Raw genomic sequence first — 17,417 nt, 5'->3', positions numbered from 1 at the left:
ATTTTGGCGGAGAGAAGAGATGGTTTTGAGAAGAACGGTGGAGGCTAGGGCACGCTCCAACCGCTTCAATCAAAGGAGAAAGATGCGAAAATCTCCTTTCCCAGGCGGTGATTTGAGGTGGAGAGGAGAAGGGAGAAAGTTCTTGAGCTAAATCTTTAGTTTTGGAGAGAAAGAAGATGAGGATGACGGGTCTTGGAGGGAGGAAGACGAAGAGAATGAGGGGTCGGCTCATGAACAGGTTTAAAATAAAAAAGGAATGAATCCGTGGGATATTGGTCGGAAAATTACAAGTTTGCCAATGGGTCGACCCTAGGGGGTCGACTCATGAATCACAAAAATTTAGAAAAAATATGAATAAATTTCGAAAAAATTTAGAATTTTGGGAGAAGGAATTTTGCTCAAAGATAGGTTGTGAGAATGATAATCATGAGCTTTTAGGACCAAGAGAGATGATGGAAATTGATCTCAAATCGATTCCTTGGAAATAGAGAAACACTTAGGCATAAGGATCAAGAATTCCTAGATTTCTCCTAATTTCACAGAATCTATCTTCGCTAAGGGCCTTTGTAAAGATATCAGCTAATTGATTTTTAGTGCAAACATATTCAAGAGTTATATCTTTGTTTTGAACATGTTCTCTTATAAAATGATGTCTTATTTCAATATGCTTAGACCTTGAATGTTGAATTGGATTTTTAGTTAGATTTATGGCACTTGTGTTGTCACATCTTATGGGTGTTTCATTAAGTTTGATTCCAAAGTCTTCGAGTTGTTGCTTAATCCACAAGATTTGAGCACAACAACTTCCGGCTGTAATGTATTCGACCTCAGCCGTAGACAGTGCTACCGAATTTTGTTTCTTGCTAAACCAGGAGATTAGGTTAACTCCAAGAAATTGGCAAGTTCCACTTGTGCTTTTTCTATCTAATCTACATCCAGCAAAATCAGCATCTGAATATCCTAATAAATCAATTAGTGAGTCCTTAGAGTACCATAACCCTAGAGTTTGAGTACCATTTAGATATCTAAGGATTCTTTTAACAGCATTCAAGTGAGACTCTTTAGGATTAGATTGATATCTAGCACACAAACAAACACTAAACATGATATCAGGCCTACTTGCAGTTAAATATAATAGAGAGCCAATCATACCTCTATAGTATTTTAAGTCTACACATTTACCTTCTTCATCCTTGTCAAGCTTACATGAGGGGCTCATGGGTGTGCCAATTGCTTTGGAGTTCTCCATTCCAAATCTTTTGAGTAGTTCCTTGGTGTACTTGCTTTGGGTGATGGAGATTTCCTCTTTTGTTTGTTTGATTTGGAGTCTGAGGAAGAAGGTAAGTTCTTCCATCATGCTCATCTCGAACTCCCCCTGCATGAGCTTAGCAAAGTCTTGACAAAGAGATTCATTAGTAGACCCAAAAATTATGTCATCAACATAAATTTGTATAACTAACATATTATTTTGATTTCTTTTAATGAAGAGGGTTGTGTCTACATTACCTCTTGAAAAACTATTATTTAGTAAAAAATTGCTTAGCCTATCATACCAAGCCCTAGGTGCTTGTTTTAATCCATATAAAGCTTTATTTAATTTAAAAACATGATTAGGAAAAGCATGATTTTCAAATCCTAGGGGTTGTTCTACATAGACTTCTTCAGCAATATATCCATTTAAAAATGCACTTTTGACATCCATTTGAAATAATTTGAATTTCATAAAGCAAGCATATGCAAGTAGAAGTCTAATGGCTTCTAATCTAGCAACAGGTGCAAAGGTCTCATCAAAATCAATTCCTTCTTCTTGATTATAACATTTAGCAACCAATCTTGCTTTATTTCTTATTACATTATCATGTTCATCTAATTTATTCCTAAAGACCCATTTTGTGCCAATTATTGAATAATTTTTAGGTCTTGATACTAAAGTCCAAACATTATTTCTTTCAAATTGATTAAGTTCCTCTTGTATTGCATTAATCCAATTATGATCATTTTCAGCTTCTTCAATAGTTTTTGGTTCAAGATGAGATACAAAAGCACAATGATTAAATACATCTCTAAGTGAAGAATGAGTTTTTACCCCTTGCATAGGATCACCAATAATTAACTCCTTAGGGTGATTGTGAACATACCTCCATTCTTTGGGTAAGTCATTTGTACCTTGAGGTTGTTCTTGAATTTCTTCACCTCTCTCATCCTGTTTGTCTTCTTGTTCCTCGTTCTCTTGAGTTGTTGAATCTTTCAGAGTGATCTCCTTCATTCCTTCTATTAGAGGATCTGCATCATCAACACCCTCATTTTTTCTTGAAGGAAGATCGTTAGATTCATCAAAAACAACATGTATGGACTCCTCTACTACTAAAGTTCTTTTGTTAAAAACTCTAAAAGCTTTACTAGTGGAGGAGTAACCAAGAAAGATTGCTTCATCTGATTTTGCATCAAATTTACCAAGTCTTTCTTTATCATTATTTAACACAAAACATCGGCAACCAAAAATATGAAAATATGCAATATTCGATTTTCTTTCTTTCCAAAGTTCATAGGAGGTTTTCTTTAAAATTTGTCTAATCAAAGCACGATTTAAAATGTAACATGCTGTGTTAATTGCTTCCGCCCAAAAATATCTTGGAAGGTTGCTTTCACAAAGCATGGTACGGGCCATTTCTTCTAAGGTTCTGTTTTTCCTTTCAACTATCCCATTTTGTTGGGGTGTCCTAGGAGCAGAGAAGTTATGGCCAATTCCATTTTCATCACAAAAGTTTTCAAAGTCTTGATTTTCAAATTCAGTTCTATGATCACTTCGAATATTTTGAATTAAAATTTTTTTTCATTAGTGACTTTTCGGTAAAATTTAGTGAAAATATGAAAAGTTTCATCTTTGTGTGCTAAAAAGAAAACCCAAGTAAAATGAGAGTAATCATCTATAATTACAAAATCATATCGTTTTCCTCCTAGACTAGTGCTTCTAGTTGGTCCAAATAAGTCCATATGCAAAAGCTCTAAAGGTCTAGAAGTTGAAACAATATTTTTGGATTTAAATGAAACTCTTGTTTGTTTACCTAGTTGGCATGCATCACAAATTCTATCTTTTTCAAAATTCAATTTAGGCAAGCCAAGAACTAATTCTTTCTTAATTAATTTTGAAAGAGAATGCATGCTAATGTGTGCAAGTCTACGATGCCAAAGCCAACTAGTCTCATTAACTTTAGCATTCAAGGATACTAGGCATTGCATGTTTATTTTGGCTAAATTATTTAAATCTACCATATAAACATTGCCATGTCTATGTCCAATAAATTTTATGCCATCATTAATAGGACTAGTTACAATGCACACAGACGATTCAAAAATAACTTTATATCCTTTATCACAAAATTGACTAATGCTAAGTAAGTTATGCTTTAAACCATTAACTAATAATAATTTTCAATGAATTTGGAGGGAGTGATACCAATGTTACCTATCCCGATGATCTTTTCTTTGCCATTGTCTCCAAAGGTGACCATCCCTCCATCCTTAGCATCAAGCGTGATGAATTGTGATTCATCATCAGTCATGTGTCTCGAGCATCCACTGTCAAGATACCATTTCCTGTTTCCTCCTTGGGATGCTAGACACACCTGCAAGCAAAAGTCAAATTTTTGTTTTAGGTATCCAAGCTTTCTTGGGTCCTTTTTGGTTAGTCAAAATGGTTCCTTTTGGAACCCATATTTTCTTGATAGTTGAGTTTGCAGATTTGTTAGAGAAGCAAGTGTATGATTTATGTCCTACTATACCACATTTGAAGCATGTAATGTTAGAAGACTTGTTACTTAAAGAGTTTACATAAATATTTTTCAGATATTTTTGTTTCTTCAAGGGGTTATAGCCAAGTCCGGCCTTATCATACACGGCTTTTGATTATCAAGAATCATATTGAGTTTATTTGAACTCAAGGTGAACTTTTCTACTATTGATTTCAGCTTGGCAATTTCATTCTTTAAGCTTTGATTTTCTTGAAGCAGGGTGGATTTTTCAATTGAAATATTTTCAGTCTGTTTCAATAAAGATTGATTTTTCAATTTTAGCTCTTTGTTTTTCATCCCTAGTTTCTTTAATTCATCAACTAAATCATAGAATGCTTCATGTAATTCTTCAAATGTAAAGTCACTAGGAGTTTCGGGAGTTACCTCATTTTCGTGTGCCATAAGGCACAGGTTGGCTTGTTCGATTGAGGTTTCCTCATCGGAGCTTGAGTCATCACTCGCACTCCATGTGGCCATCATGGCCTTCTTCTTGAACTTCTTGGGACCTTTCTTCAGTTGTGGGCATTCGGATTTGAAGTATCCCGACTTCTTGCATTCGTAGCAGATAAAGGGTTGGTCTTTCTCTTTTTCTTTGCTTTGTTCCCCTTTTGTGAATGGCCTCTTCCTCATCCCCTGTTTCCTTTTTCTCAAAAATTTTTTGAATCTTCGGGTGATGAGTGCCATCTCTTCATCCTGTTCTTCATCTTCAGTGTCATCAGTTTCTTCATCTGGTGGAGCTATGGATTTAAGGGCAATGGTTCTTTTCTTTTTGACTTCTTCCTCTTGATGTTGCTTCATGCTTAGCTCATGAGTCATCAAAGATCCAAGAAGCTCTTCTAGAGGTAGAGTGTTCAAGTCCTTGGCTTCTTGGATGGCAGTCACTTTGGCTTCCCAAGTTCTTGGTAAGGACCTGAGAATCTTTCTTACAAGCTCACTATTAGTATAGGACTTACCAAGACTCTTTAAACCATTAATAATATCAGTAAAGCGAGTAAACATTTCAGTAATGGACTCATCATGCTCCATTTTAAACAATTCATATTTATGCACAAGCATGTTTATTTTAGACTCTTTTACTTGATTGGTTCCCTCATGGGTTACTTCTAACCTATCCCATATTTCTTTAGCAGATGAGCAAGTAGAAATACGATTAAATTCATTTGCATCAAGAGCACAATAAAGAACATTCATTGCTTTAGCATTTAATTGGGCCATCTTCTTATCAACCTCATCCCATTCTTTCTCGGGTTTGGTTGATTCCTCACCATCTATAATTTTAGTGGGTGTGTGAGGACCGTTCACTATGATACTCCACATATCATAGTCGAGTGCTTGTATGAATATTTTCATCCGAGCTTTCCAATAGGTGTAATTAGACCCATTGAAAAGTGGAGGTCGGTTGGTGGATTGCCCCTCGGCTAGAGAAGTACCGACGTGGGTTGCCATAGATCTTTGGCTCTTTGATTGTTTAGATCAAAGAAGGGCTAGAGCACCGAGCTCTGATACCACTTGTTGCCCAGCTATGCAACCCAAGAGGGGGGGTGAATTGGGTTTCTAAAAATTTTAAGCTTAACTTATGACTTATGAAAAATATTTGGCAATAGCTAAATGAATATGGAGAGTTAAATTAATTCAGGACTAATGGCTAAAAGCAAGAATGCAAGAAAATAATGAAGAGTTAAAGGGAAGCAAATATGCACACCACAAACAAAAGATTTATAGTGGTTCGGTGCCAACCTTGCACCTACATCCACTCCCCAAGCTCCTACTTGGGAATTCCAATCCACTAAACTTGTATTCAACCCAAATACAAACATCGGAAACTCCGACTCTAGCTATCCCAAGCTAGACCACTTATTTCTCGGGTACAAGCCAACCCAATACACTCCGATTCTAGGTTCGGATCAACCTTCTCTTATTTTGGAACCCCTCCAAAATAAAAACAATCACTCAAACTGAGTAAAACAATTTATAGTACAAATAAGTACAAAAAAAGCTCCTTTAATGAGTGAATATAACTTTAAATACACTTTACTCAGGAGAAGAAGATCCTTTTTGGATTTCCTCAAAGTGGTTGGAGACTTGAATGTGCACTTGAGGAGTTGGTGAGCTTGGTTTAAAGGCTTCTTCAAAGCTTTGAATGAACTCTTGATAAGGGCTGAAAAGTTGGCTTGAAAAACCCTTTTTCAAATTCTCTCTTTTGAATGCTCTTGAATGCTCTCTTGAATGCTCTTCAAATCTCTTTCAATCTCTTCAAAAAAAAATCTCTCTTGTTTCCCACCTTTTGGATCATTTTATAGCTTTAAGAAATAGAGGAAAATATTCTAGGCTGAAAAAGAGCTGTTAGACCACATTAAATGAGCATTAAAAGCACTTAAAATGGGTTAAAAACTAGCCGTTGCGGAGAAATCCCGTCACAGGGGTCGATTCATGGGTCGACTCATGCCTGGGGGTCGACTCATGGGTCGACCTCTGTGGAAAAATACCAGAAAATAAGGTTCTGTGATTTTTGGCCTAAAAACTGCAGGGGTCGACTCATGGGTCGACTCATGCCTTGAGGGTCGACTCATGAGTCGACTCACAGGTTGTGCCACGCCAAAAATTCTGCATGCCAAACAGCTCATTGTGCTATGAGCTGACTCATGGGTCGACTCATGGATTTCAAACATGCATAACTTTCAAAATACAAGTCCAAAAACAATAAAATTTTTGCCAATGGATCACAAATCTTTTGTTCTATCATTTAATACTTTCAAATCAGGATTTTGATAAAATTATAATTTTGCCCCTGAAGAGCAATAGGTCTTTTTCAAATGAAAATTATTAGTACCCCTTCAACTGTTTTGTAATCATCAAAATCAATCTAAGGAGCAACAGATATCAATGAAGTGCATACCTCATTTGATACTATTAAGCCTGATAAGTTACTCATTTATGGAAAATATCTCAAGTTCCAAAAAGTTACAGCATCTCAAATATTCGTGCTATGGTCACTTTATACCTGTGATAGGGTTAGTGTTCTTAATCGACAAGTTCATATTTCATATACCAACTTTATACCCACTGGCAAAGCCTGTGTTCTTATGGATGCTAGCTCTGGATGTCGACTTTTCTATGGGGATTCGTTTATAGCTATCTGAGAGCCTTTGAAATCTTTATATTTTTTTCTCAAAATATATATATACATAGGTAAAAAAATCATAAAATTTATACTTCATAACCATGCTATTTTCATAAGACATATTCATGAAATCAATGCTCATAATAAAACATATTTTTTCATATCACATATACTGATCTTTATTTTATGAAAAATATGATTTCATCAATGAAAGGTCATATGCATGAAATCATGGAGATTTTAAAATAAATAAGAAGCATAAGATCCACTTACCTCGATCGTCCTAAATCTTGTCTTTCTTAAATGAATCAAGTAATTCTATTTAAAATATTAAATCATGATCAATTTTTTATTTCATATATTCAATAAAATTAAATAATAATAAAGTGGTTGATTGGATGACCAGTCCGATAGACCATCGAGGCACTAAATCGATTCGAGATTATCTTACTAAGGTCAACATGGATCCCTAAAACATGAAAAAAAATGCATTTATCATTTTATATATCACTTTAAGAACTTGTAACAACTTGTCTAGACAAAAGCAACAAATATTATCTCTAGAAAAGCATTCAATCAGTTCAACTACAAAATATTTCAACACTTGATCCAATCTGGTGAAGGGCATGCTCAAGAATAAAGACACAATACCTTTAGCTCGTAAGTCGTCAACAACATGACTACAAATAATGACCATGCTAGGCAGCACCTGTATCTGTGTTGAAATAATCCATCTTAATCATTCTCTAAGTTTGTTCCAGTTAGCAAAATTTTGACATTCATCCAAAGCAATAAACTATGGGTTGACCTATCAGTTATCAATAGGTACACTTCCTGAATTCTTCTATTTAGTTGCTACACAAACTAGAGAAAGATTTTGAGATCTAGATTCCCTTTCCACATTAGACCACAACCAAGAATAGTATAACAAATATTTAGATATATTCTGAATCCAAAGTAAACAAAATTTTTGGAGATGGTACTCACAAAATAGATATTTTGTCTTCTAGTACTTTATTGTGGTTGCAGCAATTTGGCATATTAATCATATTACCAATAAAAGAGCCAGATGAGGCTATCCAAATATATCCTGTACATATTAATTTTATATTTTGGACAGAATTTCATCAAATTTGATTTGCTTTTATCAAGGCAGTCTTGGTTTACTTGTAGTTCAGGAAACATAACATTCCCCGTATGACATGTTGGCAAAAGCAAAGATAGTGATAGATGGATAAAATTTTGTTTTGATTTAGTAGTTTCATCAAATTATGATGCCATGAAGATAGATTATTGCATGTTCATGGCGAAGATAGGATATTTTTTTGCAAAAAATTCATACATTGAGTCTTTTTATCAAGGACTTTTATTTAAGCAGGCTGGAAGAAGGTTTTTTTTTCTTTTGATTGAAGTAGGAGGTAGGTAAAGCTACCCCCACTTTATTGAAATCACAATATTTACATGGTAATAGAGATTTACATAGAAAATTTGAAGTTAATAGATGGACAATGGCTTACAATGGTTATAGAGCTCAGAAGACTTAAAAGAAGTTGACACAATTCAGAAGGTCACTTTGTTGTCAGTGCTAAATATTTTAGCTTCTCTCATAGGCATCTGTGGAGATTTTGAGTTCTGTTATTATCTAATTGTAATTCAATTTTTCTTTTTATTTTTGAGAGAGAAAGGAGCATAATGATCAAAAGCTCCAAAACATATCTAGGTTGCATCAAAAAATATTTCTAATTCATTTATATTGAGTTTTACTTAGTTTCAAAGCAATTTTATTGCTCTCTGTTGATTTCTATAGAGATGTGAATTTCATTAAAGATTTTGAATGATAGTCTGCCATACCACCCTATACCATCCGATATAGGGCATACCATATTATACCATGAGAGAACCAATACAAAACTCAAGATTGGGTTGGTATAGGCCCCACACCATCCCATATCGAGAAGCACGATCTCATATTGAGGTTTTTCGAGACATGTATTGACCTGTACCAACCTATGCCAAGACATATTGACATAAATATTGAGAAAAATAGTTGGAAAATTTTTTGGTATAAGGTGCGTACTATACCAACCAAACTGGTGTGGAATCTGGTGCACAGATTGTAGACCTTACTTTGAATAGCTTACATTAGAAAAGTATGTGAATATGTTCATTGAAACTTTTCTAGTTAAGTCACAATTATAATGAAAATGTCCCCATTCTCCTATCAAACCTACTTTACATTATTGGACAAGGATTAGAATATATCAGCTGATATCATTCCTGATTTGTTGTTTCTTTTTCATCATTGTAAATAGTAATATCAGATAATGTATCTATTGTAAATTATCATCCAAGGTTGGTACTACATTGGTTTAAATTACTTCTCCCTTCACTACTATTTCTCCTTCACCCTAATTTAATACCTGTAACAAATTAAGGCAGCAAAATCTCAACAGATGACAAAGCGTGACTCCTTTCCTTCATCAATTTAGTATCAAAGTGAACTTTTCTTAATAGATAGTATGATTATCTAAACAATCCCTAGCAAGCATTCTTAGAATTTGCAGATATCATTGACAAGAGATGCTGAGATCTTGATGAAATATCATGAAGGAATGAAATGATAAGTTGAAGCACCTAGCTTAATGGATTAGGTACCATGGTGCAAACTCATTTCCAAGTATAATGCTCCCATAACTATAGTTAACAAGGCATAATCCATCCTTTTCCACTACACATAAATGTGCTTTAAAAGGAAAGAGCTCCAGACCCTCATTAATCTAAAGAATAGGGTCATCCATGATGGATTTCCCAATTCCCCTTGACCCACAAGAAGAGCTTCCATGTTGATTTTCATTCTGTTAGAAATACATATTAAATCCTTCATGCATAGCATACATAAAGGCTTATTATTTTTCCTTTTTCACTTTAATATGTAAATATACTTGTCATGATTTTATAGCCTTGTTGGTGTAAGTCCATGCTAAGCTACAAAACAAGTTTCTCAAGGCAAAAATGACATAACAAAGTCATTCAGCAGTGGATTATCGATCTTAACAATTTTACAAAAGTTTGTTGGTTTTAAAATGGCTTTTGCTGGGGTAGGCATAAATACTTTGAGTGTAAGCAACGACCATTATTTTTGGTTGACTCACTATATCCTTCCTTTTATTAAACTATTTCAAAGCCACTATATTTAGTGGATCGTCGAGATTTTATAAGAAATTTTTTCAGTCTAAACTCTATTTAAAGATTAACTGTAAATTACAAAGAGTTGGTGGAAATTGATTCAAGTTTAGCCTCTACTCTAGTTATCTTGAATTTCTTTCCTTAACCAATCCACCTTCATGAAGACCCTTACTTTATAGACCCTTATGTGTCTAGTCTCTAGCCTTCGTCCTGCACTACAGCATCATCTTTTGCTTCCAATAGCAACTGTAGAGTTTCATAAGGAATTTCAATGGCTGCCTTCCCCACTAGTGGAATAATCTACCATAATTTGAATCTGAATAGGCACATCCATCTAAACCCTCTTCAGGAGCCAAAATAGAGACCAAGGTATGCCATCCTGGTACCAGCACAGTACTGGTGCCATACTATTATTGTGTTGATATAGAGCTAGTTCATAATATCAAGTGTCTGTACGTCCCAAGAACCATGTATCAATACTGAATCGATATGACATGGCACGCTGCATATTAATCATATTACCAATAAAAGAGCCAGATGAGGCTATCCAAATATATCCTGTACATGTTAATTTTATATTTTGGACAGAATTTCATCAAATTTGATTTGCTTTTATCAAGGCAGTCTTGGTTTACTTGTAGTTCAGGAAACATAACATTCCCCGTATGACATGTTAGCAAAAGCAAAGATAGTGATAGATGGAAAAAAATTTGTTTTGATTTAGTAGTTTCATCAAATTATGATGCCATGAAGATAGATTATTGCATGTTCATGGCGAAGATAGGATATTTTTTTGCAAAAAATTCATACATTGAGTCTTTTTATCAAGGACTTTTATTTAAGTAGGCTGGAAGAAGGTTTTTTTTTCTTTTGATTGAAGTAGGAGGTAGGTAAAGCTACCCCCACTTTATTGAAATCACAATATTTACATGGTAATAGAGATTTGCATAGAAAATTTGAAGTTAATAGATGGACAACGGCTTACAATGGTTATAGAGCTCAGAAGACTTAAGAGAAGTTGACACAATTCAGAAGGTCACTTTGTTGTCAGTGCTAAATATTTTAGCTTCTCTCACAGGCATCTGTGGAGATTTTGAGTTCTGTTATTATCTAATTGTAATTCAATTTTTCTTTTTATTTTTGAGAGAGAAAGGAGCATAATGATCAAAAGCTCCAGAACATATCTAGGTTGCATCAAAAAATATTTCTAATTCATTTATATTGAGTTTTACTTAGTTTCAAAACAATTTTATTGCTTTCTCTGTTGATTTCTATAGAGATGTGAATTTCATTAAAGATTTTGAATGATAGTCTGCCATACCACCCTATACCATCCGATATAGGGCATACCATATTATACCATGAGAGAACCAATACAAAACTCAAGATTGGGTTGGTATAGGCCCCACACGATCCCATATCGAGAAGCACGACCTCATATTGAGGTTTTTCGAGACATGTACTGACCTGTACCAACCTGTGCCAAGACATATTGATATAAAAATTGAAAAAAAATAGTTGAAAAATTTTTTGGTATAAGGTGCGTACTATACCAAACCAAACTGGTGTGGAATCTGCTGCACAGATTGTAGACCTTACTTTGAATAGCTTACATTAGAGAAGTATGTCAATATGTTCGTTGAAACTTTTCTAGTTAAGTCATAATTATAATGAAAATATCCTCATTCTCCTATGAAACCTACTTTACATTATTGGACAAGGATTAGAATTTATCAGCTGATATCATTCCTGATTTATTGTTTCTTTTTCAACATTATAAATAGTAATATCAGATAATGTATCTATTGTAAATTATCATCCAAAGTTGGTACTACATTGGTTTAAATTACTTCTCCCTTCACTACTATTTCTCCTTCACCCTAATTTAATACCTGTAACAAATTAAGGACGCAAAATCTCAACAGATGACAAAGCGTGACTCCTTTCCTCCATCAATTTAGTATCAAAGTGAACTTTTCTTAATAGATAGTATGATTATCTAAACAATCCCTAGCAAGCATTCTTAGAATTTGCAAATATCATTGACAAGAGATGCTGAGATCTTGATGAAATATCATGTAGGAATGAAATGATAAGCTGAAGCACCTAGCTTAATGGATTAGGTACCATGGTGCAAACTCATTTCCAAGTATAATGCTCCATAACTATAGTTAACAAGGCATAATCCATTCTTTTCCACTACACATAAATGTGCTTTAAAAGGAAAGAGCTCCAGACCCTCATTAATCTAAAGAATAGTGTCATCCATGATGGATTGCCCATGTCCCCTTGACCCACAAGAAGAGCTTCCATGTTGATTTTCATTCTGTTAGAAATACATATTAAATCCTTCATGCATAGCATACATAAAGGCTTATTATTTTTCCTTTTTCACTTTAATATGTAAATATACTTGTCCTGATTTTATAGCCTTGTTGGTGTAAGTCCATGCTAAGCTACAAAACAAGTTTCTCAAGGCAAAAATGACATAACAAAGTCATTCAGCAGTGGGTTATCGATCTTAACAATTTTACAAAAGTTTGTTGGTTTTAAAATGGCTTTTGCTGGGGTAGGCATAAATACTTTGAGTGTAAGCAACGACCAATATTTTTGGTTGACTCACTATATCCTTCCTTTTATTAAACTATTTCAAAGCCACTATATTTAGTGGATCGTCGAGATTTTATAAGAATTTTTTTAGTCTAAACTCTATTTAAAGATTAACTGTAAATTACAAAGAGTTGGTAGAAATGGAATCAAGTTTAGCCTCTACTCTAGTTATCTTGAATTTCTTTCCTTAACCAATCCACCTTCATGAAGATCCTTACTTTATAGACCCTTATGTGTCTAGTCTCTAGCCTTCGTCCTGCACTACAACATCCTCTTTTGCTTCCAATAGCAACTGTAGAGTTTCATAAGGAATTTCAATGGCTGCCTTTCCCACTAGTGGAATAATCCACCACAATTTGAATCTGAATAGGCACATCCATCTAAACCCTCTTCAGGAGCCAAAATAGAGACCAAGGTATGCCATCCTGGTACCAGCATAGTACTGGTGCCATACTATTATTGTGTTGATACAGAGCTAGTTCATAATATCAAGTGTCTGTATGTCCCAGGAACCATGTATCGATACTGAATTGATATGACATGGCACGCTGCATACCACCCAGTTCAGTACAGTATGGTAAAACTTGATATAGACCATGAAGATGTTAAAATCTTTGTTCCAAGGAGAACAAACTCAAATCCTTGTCCAAAATTTGTATATTGTTCCCTTGAAGGCATACAAATATAGACTGGAAAACATAAACAAATGCATTTTAAATAGTAATTCAAGAATCGAGAAGTTAAATTGTGAAAAAAGATTGAATATATCGTTAAAGAAAGAGATCAATGAAGTGCATACCTCATTTGATACTATTAAACCTGATAAGTTACTCATTTATGAAAAATATCTCAAGTTCCAAAAAGTTACAGCGTCTCCTTTCCTTCCGGGAATTTTTTGCTGCAACTTGCAAGAAAAATTATGTCAAAATTACAGTTTTTTTGAAAAATTAGCTTTTCACTGGTTTCCTTTCTATGAAAATCTTGAGTACTTTCATTGGTTACCTTCCTGCCCCTTCAAAATCTCCCCCAAAAACTGAAGCTGTAATTTATTGAATCAATTTACAAATAAACAATCTAAAAGGATTGTAGATAATCACATCAATGCGAAGCTTAACATTTGTTGTGAAGCAATAATTTTTCATTTCCCTCCACGAAACTCAACATACATAGTTCATATTTACATCTTCAATTATGTCTACTATACTAATACTCATAAAGGTCATAAATAAACTCCAAAACAAAAGAAATCACCAGCCTATGTGAGCTGGGTGGTGTTGCCTGCAGCTTCCAATCAAGCAACTAAGGAGGAGGAAGGCTTTTCTTGTCATGCTGATCCATGCCAGGGCTTTCATCAGGTGCATGAGCAATTTGTGGGAGAAACTCATCAATGGGTAGTGAATCAAGAAACTCATTCATCTCATCGGAAGTCAGAGACTGCAGCAGGCTGTCATGCAACATAGAAGGACAAGACTCCACTTCTTGGTCCAATGCATCAGTGAGCTGCGGGAGGGTATCAGGTGCATGAGGAATTTGTTGGAGGAGCCCATCCATGGGTAGTGATTCAAGAAACTCATTTATGTCATCAGGAGTCGGATGCTGCAGCGAGCTGTGAGGCAACATACAAGGACAAGACTCCACCTCTCGGTCCGATGCATCAGTGAGCTGCAGGAGGGTATTGCTAGGTGGCTGAGAAATCAGGCAATCCTGGCATGGGAGCATTAAAGGTTGATTCTCTATTTCCGGCATCTCCAAATTTTTGCTTTCCATTGCAGGCACATCTGTACCAGACAATTGTTTGCGAGCGCATGGCGTCAGGTAAACCTTGCAAATGACCCAATCATCCAGCTGCCACAGAGGACAAGAGGCACAGAATTATTATAATAATGAACGATATTTCATCAACAACTATGAACAAGAGATGTATGATACTCATGGAAGCATAATAAATACCCTGTTTTGGTCCATCGACGTAGCTGCATGACCACCTCTTCTAAGATTCTGGATGGAGTACTCTTCCATCAGCCAAATACTTTTCTCCTCCTTGCCCGAGGGGGTGCGTTCTATATAGCTGAATTTTTGCTTGGAGCCAATGACCTGACCCTCCTCATTGAACACCGGCTTCGCAGATTGGGTAGATCTCCACCGACCTTGGCCTGCAACTCGAGATGCCCTCTTGCTGTGTTTTGCATCTGGATGCTTCCGAGTGGTCCAGGTGAAGAAGAACCACTCCGAGTTTCTATTTGCCATGGCAAATTGAGCTAAAGAAAGGAACCCAAGAAAAGGATGCTGAGTCAGCAACCTTAATCACAGACAATATAGAACAGAATAAGAAAAAGAAGGGATCATGGGTGTGGATCTTTACACACACACACTTACTTGCAAGGTTGCTGGGGTGGTTTCCATAGACATCAGCTTCTTTGATTATGTCGCATGGAAGCGGCTGATGGAGGAGCTTCTCCTTGAGGAAGAAATCCAAGAGCTCCTCATCAGTTGGCTGGAAAATAAATCCAGGTGGGACGATCATGCATGCTGGCTGGTATCAGATGAGAGGGAGTCAGCAATAGAGACGGAGCAAAGTCTTAAAAAAATTGTTACAGCACAGTTTGTATTGGCACGTATGTCGCCAAAGCAAATCCAGATAATTGGGACAAGGTAGCAATTCTGTTTGTGGATTTTTCGTGTATGTTTGCTGGTATCAGATGCATGAACTATCCATTTATCAGTTATATTTTGCTGTCTTTTGACAGCATCTTGCATAGTCTGATCCATAAGTTTGAGAATTCACTGTCTGTTAGTTATGTTTGTGGATTTTTCATGTGTGTTGGCTGGTATCAGACAAGTGGGAGTCAGCAAAGGAGACAAAGCGAAGGCTTAAAGCAGAAGAAGACCAAGAAGAAGAAGAGAGGGAGAAGAGTAAGGCACCTCTATCCTTCTTCTTTTTGCTGCGGGCTCCAATGTAGCACCAACAACTGGTTTTATTTCAGCGCAACCCTTGCGAGCTTTTGGAGTCAAGTAAATCTTGCAGATAACCCAGTCATCCAGCTGCAATAAAAGACGAGATGCAAAATTAGAACATCAATTCCTAGAATCAAGAAAGATAAAATTGCAAGAACATTGACGGTTATTTAGGGTGATATGCACCTTATTGCTGTCGCTCATCACATCAGCACTACCACTCCTTCTAAGATTCTGTATGGAGAACTCCTCCATCAGCCACACCGTCTTCTCCTCTCCACCCTTCGAGTTCTGTTCCATGTAACAGAAACTCTGCTTTGACCCGATGGCGTTATTCTCGGAATCCAGGACCGTCTGGACACCTTTGGTGGCCTTCCATCTTCCCAGGCCGGCGCGCCGAGATGCGCGGCTGGTTTCGCTTGCACCAGGATGCTTCCGAGTGGTAGAAGTGAAGAAGAACCACTCAAATCCCCTGTTTGCCATGATATTCTGCCCTGTAACATCCCAAGAAAATCCAAAGAAAAGGTTAATTAAAACCCCAAATCAAGAACGAAGACGATGGAGCAGCACAAGATTACAACCCCCAAGAAAAAAAAAAAAAAAAGGTTAGAGACCCTAAATTAAGGAAGAAGATGATGGAGAAGCTCAAGATAGTTACAAGCTAAGTCCTTGGGATGGTTTCCATAGACGTCAGCCTCCACAATAACATCGCAGGGAAGAGGGCGTTGGAAAAGCTTTTCCTTGAGGTAGGTGACGAGGAGATCCTCATCACTCGGTCTGAACGAGAAGCCCGGCGGCACCATTGTCGTCCCAGCGACCTTTCTTGGACTCCAAGCCTCTCAGATGAAGATCGGAGGATTGAGGAGAAAAAGATCGCACGAGACAGAGAGAGAGCGGGAGAGCGAGTTCGAGAGGGAAAAGGAAAAGGTGAGGAGGAGAGACGGGCTGAGAATATTTATATGTTGGGGTTTATTCTAACGGTCATATTTTTTCCCCAAACGCTGCTGGTTTGGCTGCGGGAGACTGCTCATCTTTAGTATGCCGTTGCGCACGATGGAAATATTGGGGTTGGCTCTTGGCTGGCCCAGACCTAACTCAAAGCAACCCGGTATGTTCCATATTTGGATTAATGTTGGCCTTGGGAAACCAAATATCACGTTGGGTCGGGTCAACTTTGTTTCTGTAAGAATCCTATTGAGTCCGAAGCTTAACCTGAGACTACATCAATTGCCATTCTGATGCAACCAATGGCAATGCGTTACACCCTTAACCCAATGCAACTTGAACTCCATTAGAATTGTTATGACAAAGTTACGTGATCTCTTTAGTAAATTTACCAAAACGGATGCAAATCCAGGCAACTGGGACAAGGTTTAGCAATGTTTGTGGATTTTTTCTTGTCTGGATTTGTAGGGACATGAATGCCGATTTGTAATTATGGGACATTCTTTTTTTTTTGGCAGGCATGTTGTGTTTGCAAATCCTGATAATTGAAACAAGTTTCAGTAATTATGGTTTAAAGGTTTTCTTGCTTGGATTTGTAGTCAAGAAAGCAGAGCACTCTGTTTGTATTGGTTCCGCAATCACTTGGGATTAAAGTGCAATCTAAACATATTAATTCTTGTTTCTTTCTTTTCTCTATAATTAGGGTAGGTGGGACTTGCTTCTTGATATTCAGAACATTGGGGGATTTTGAGTTGTCTGTGGTTCAGCTTTCTACATCTTATCAGTGGCTCAACGAATGAAGTTTCTCT

General features: G+C 36.3%; 1 protein-coding gene across 1 annotated transcript; it reads right to left on the bottom strand.

Moving 5' to 3' along the window:
• Positions 1-14,944: 14,944 nt before the first annotated feature.
• LOC140851445 (NAC domain-containing protein 102-like) lies at positions 14,945-16,146 on the bottom strand. Its single transcript, XM_073242981.1, has 3 exons — positions 15,850-16,146; positions 15,631-15,750; positions 14,945-15,241 (listed from the first exon to the last, which is right to left on the bottom strand). The coding sequence occupies exons 1-3, from the start codon at positions 16,144-16,146 to the stop codon at positions 14,945-14,947; spliced, it is 714 nt and encodes a 237-aa protein (XP_073099082.1).
• Between the last annotated feature and the right edge of the window lie 1,271 nt (positions 16,147-17,417).

This window comes from Elaeis guineensis, chromosome 9 (genome assembly GCF_000442705.2).
Source record: "Elaeis guineensis isolate ETL-2024a chromosome 9, EG11, whole genome shotgun sequence".
Lineage (NCBI taxonomy): Eukaryota > Viridiplantae > Streptophyta > Magnoliopsida > Arecales > Arecaceae > Elaeis > Elaeis guineensis.
Note: the sequence above shows the minus strand (reverse complement) of the source record. Positions and strands in the feature narration are given on the sequence as shown.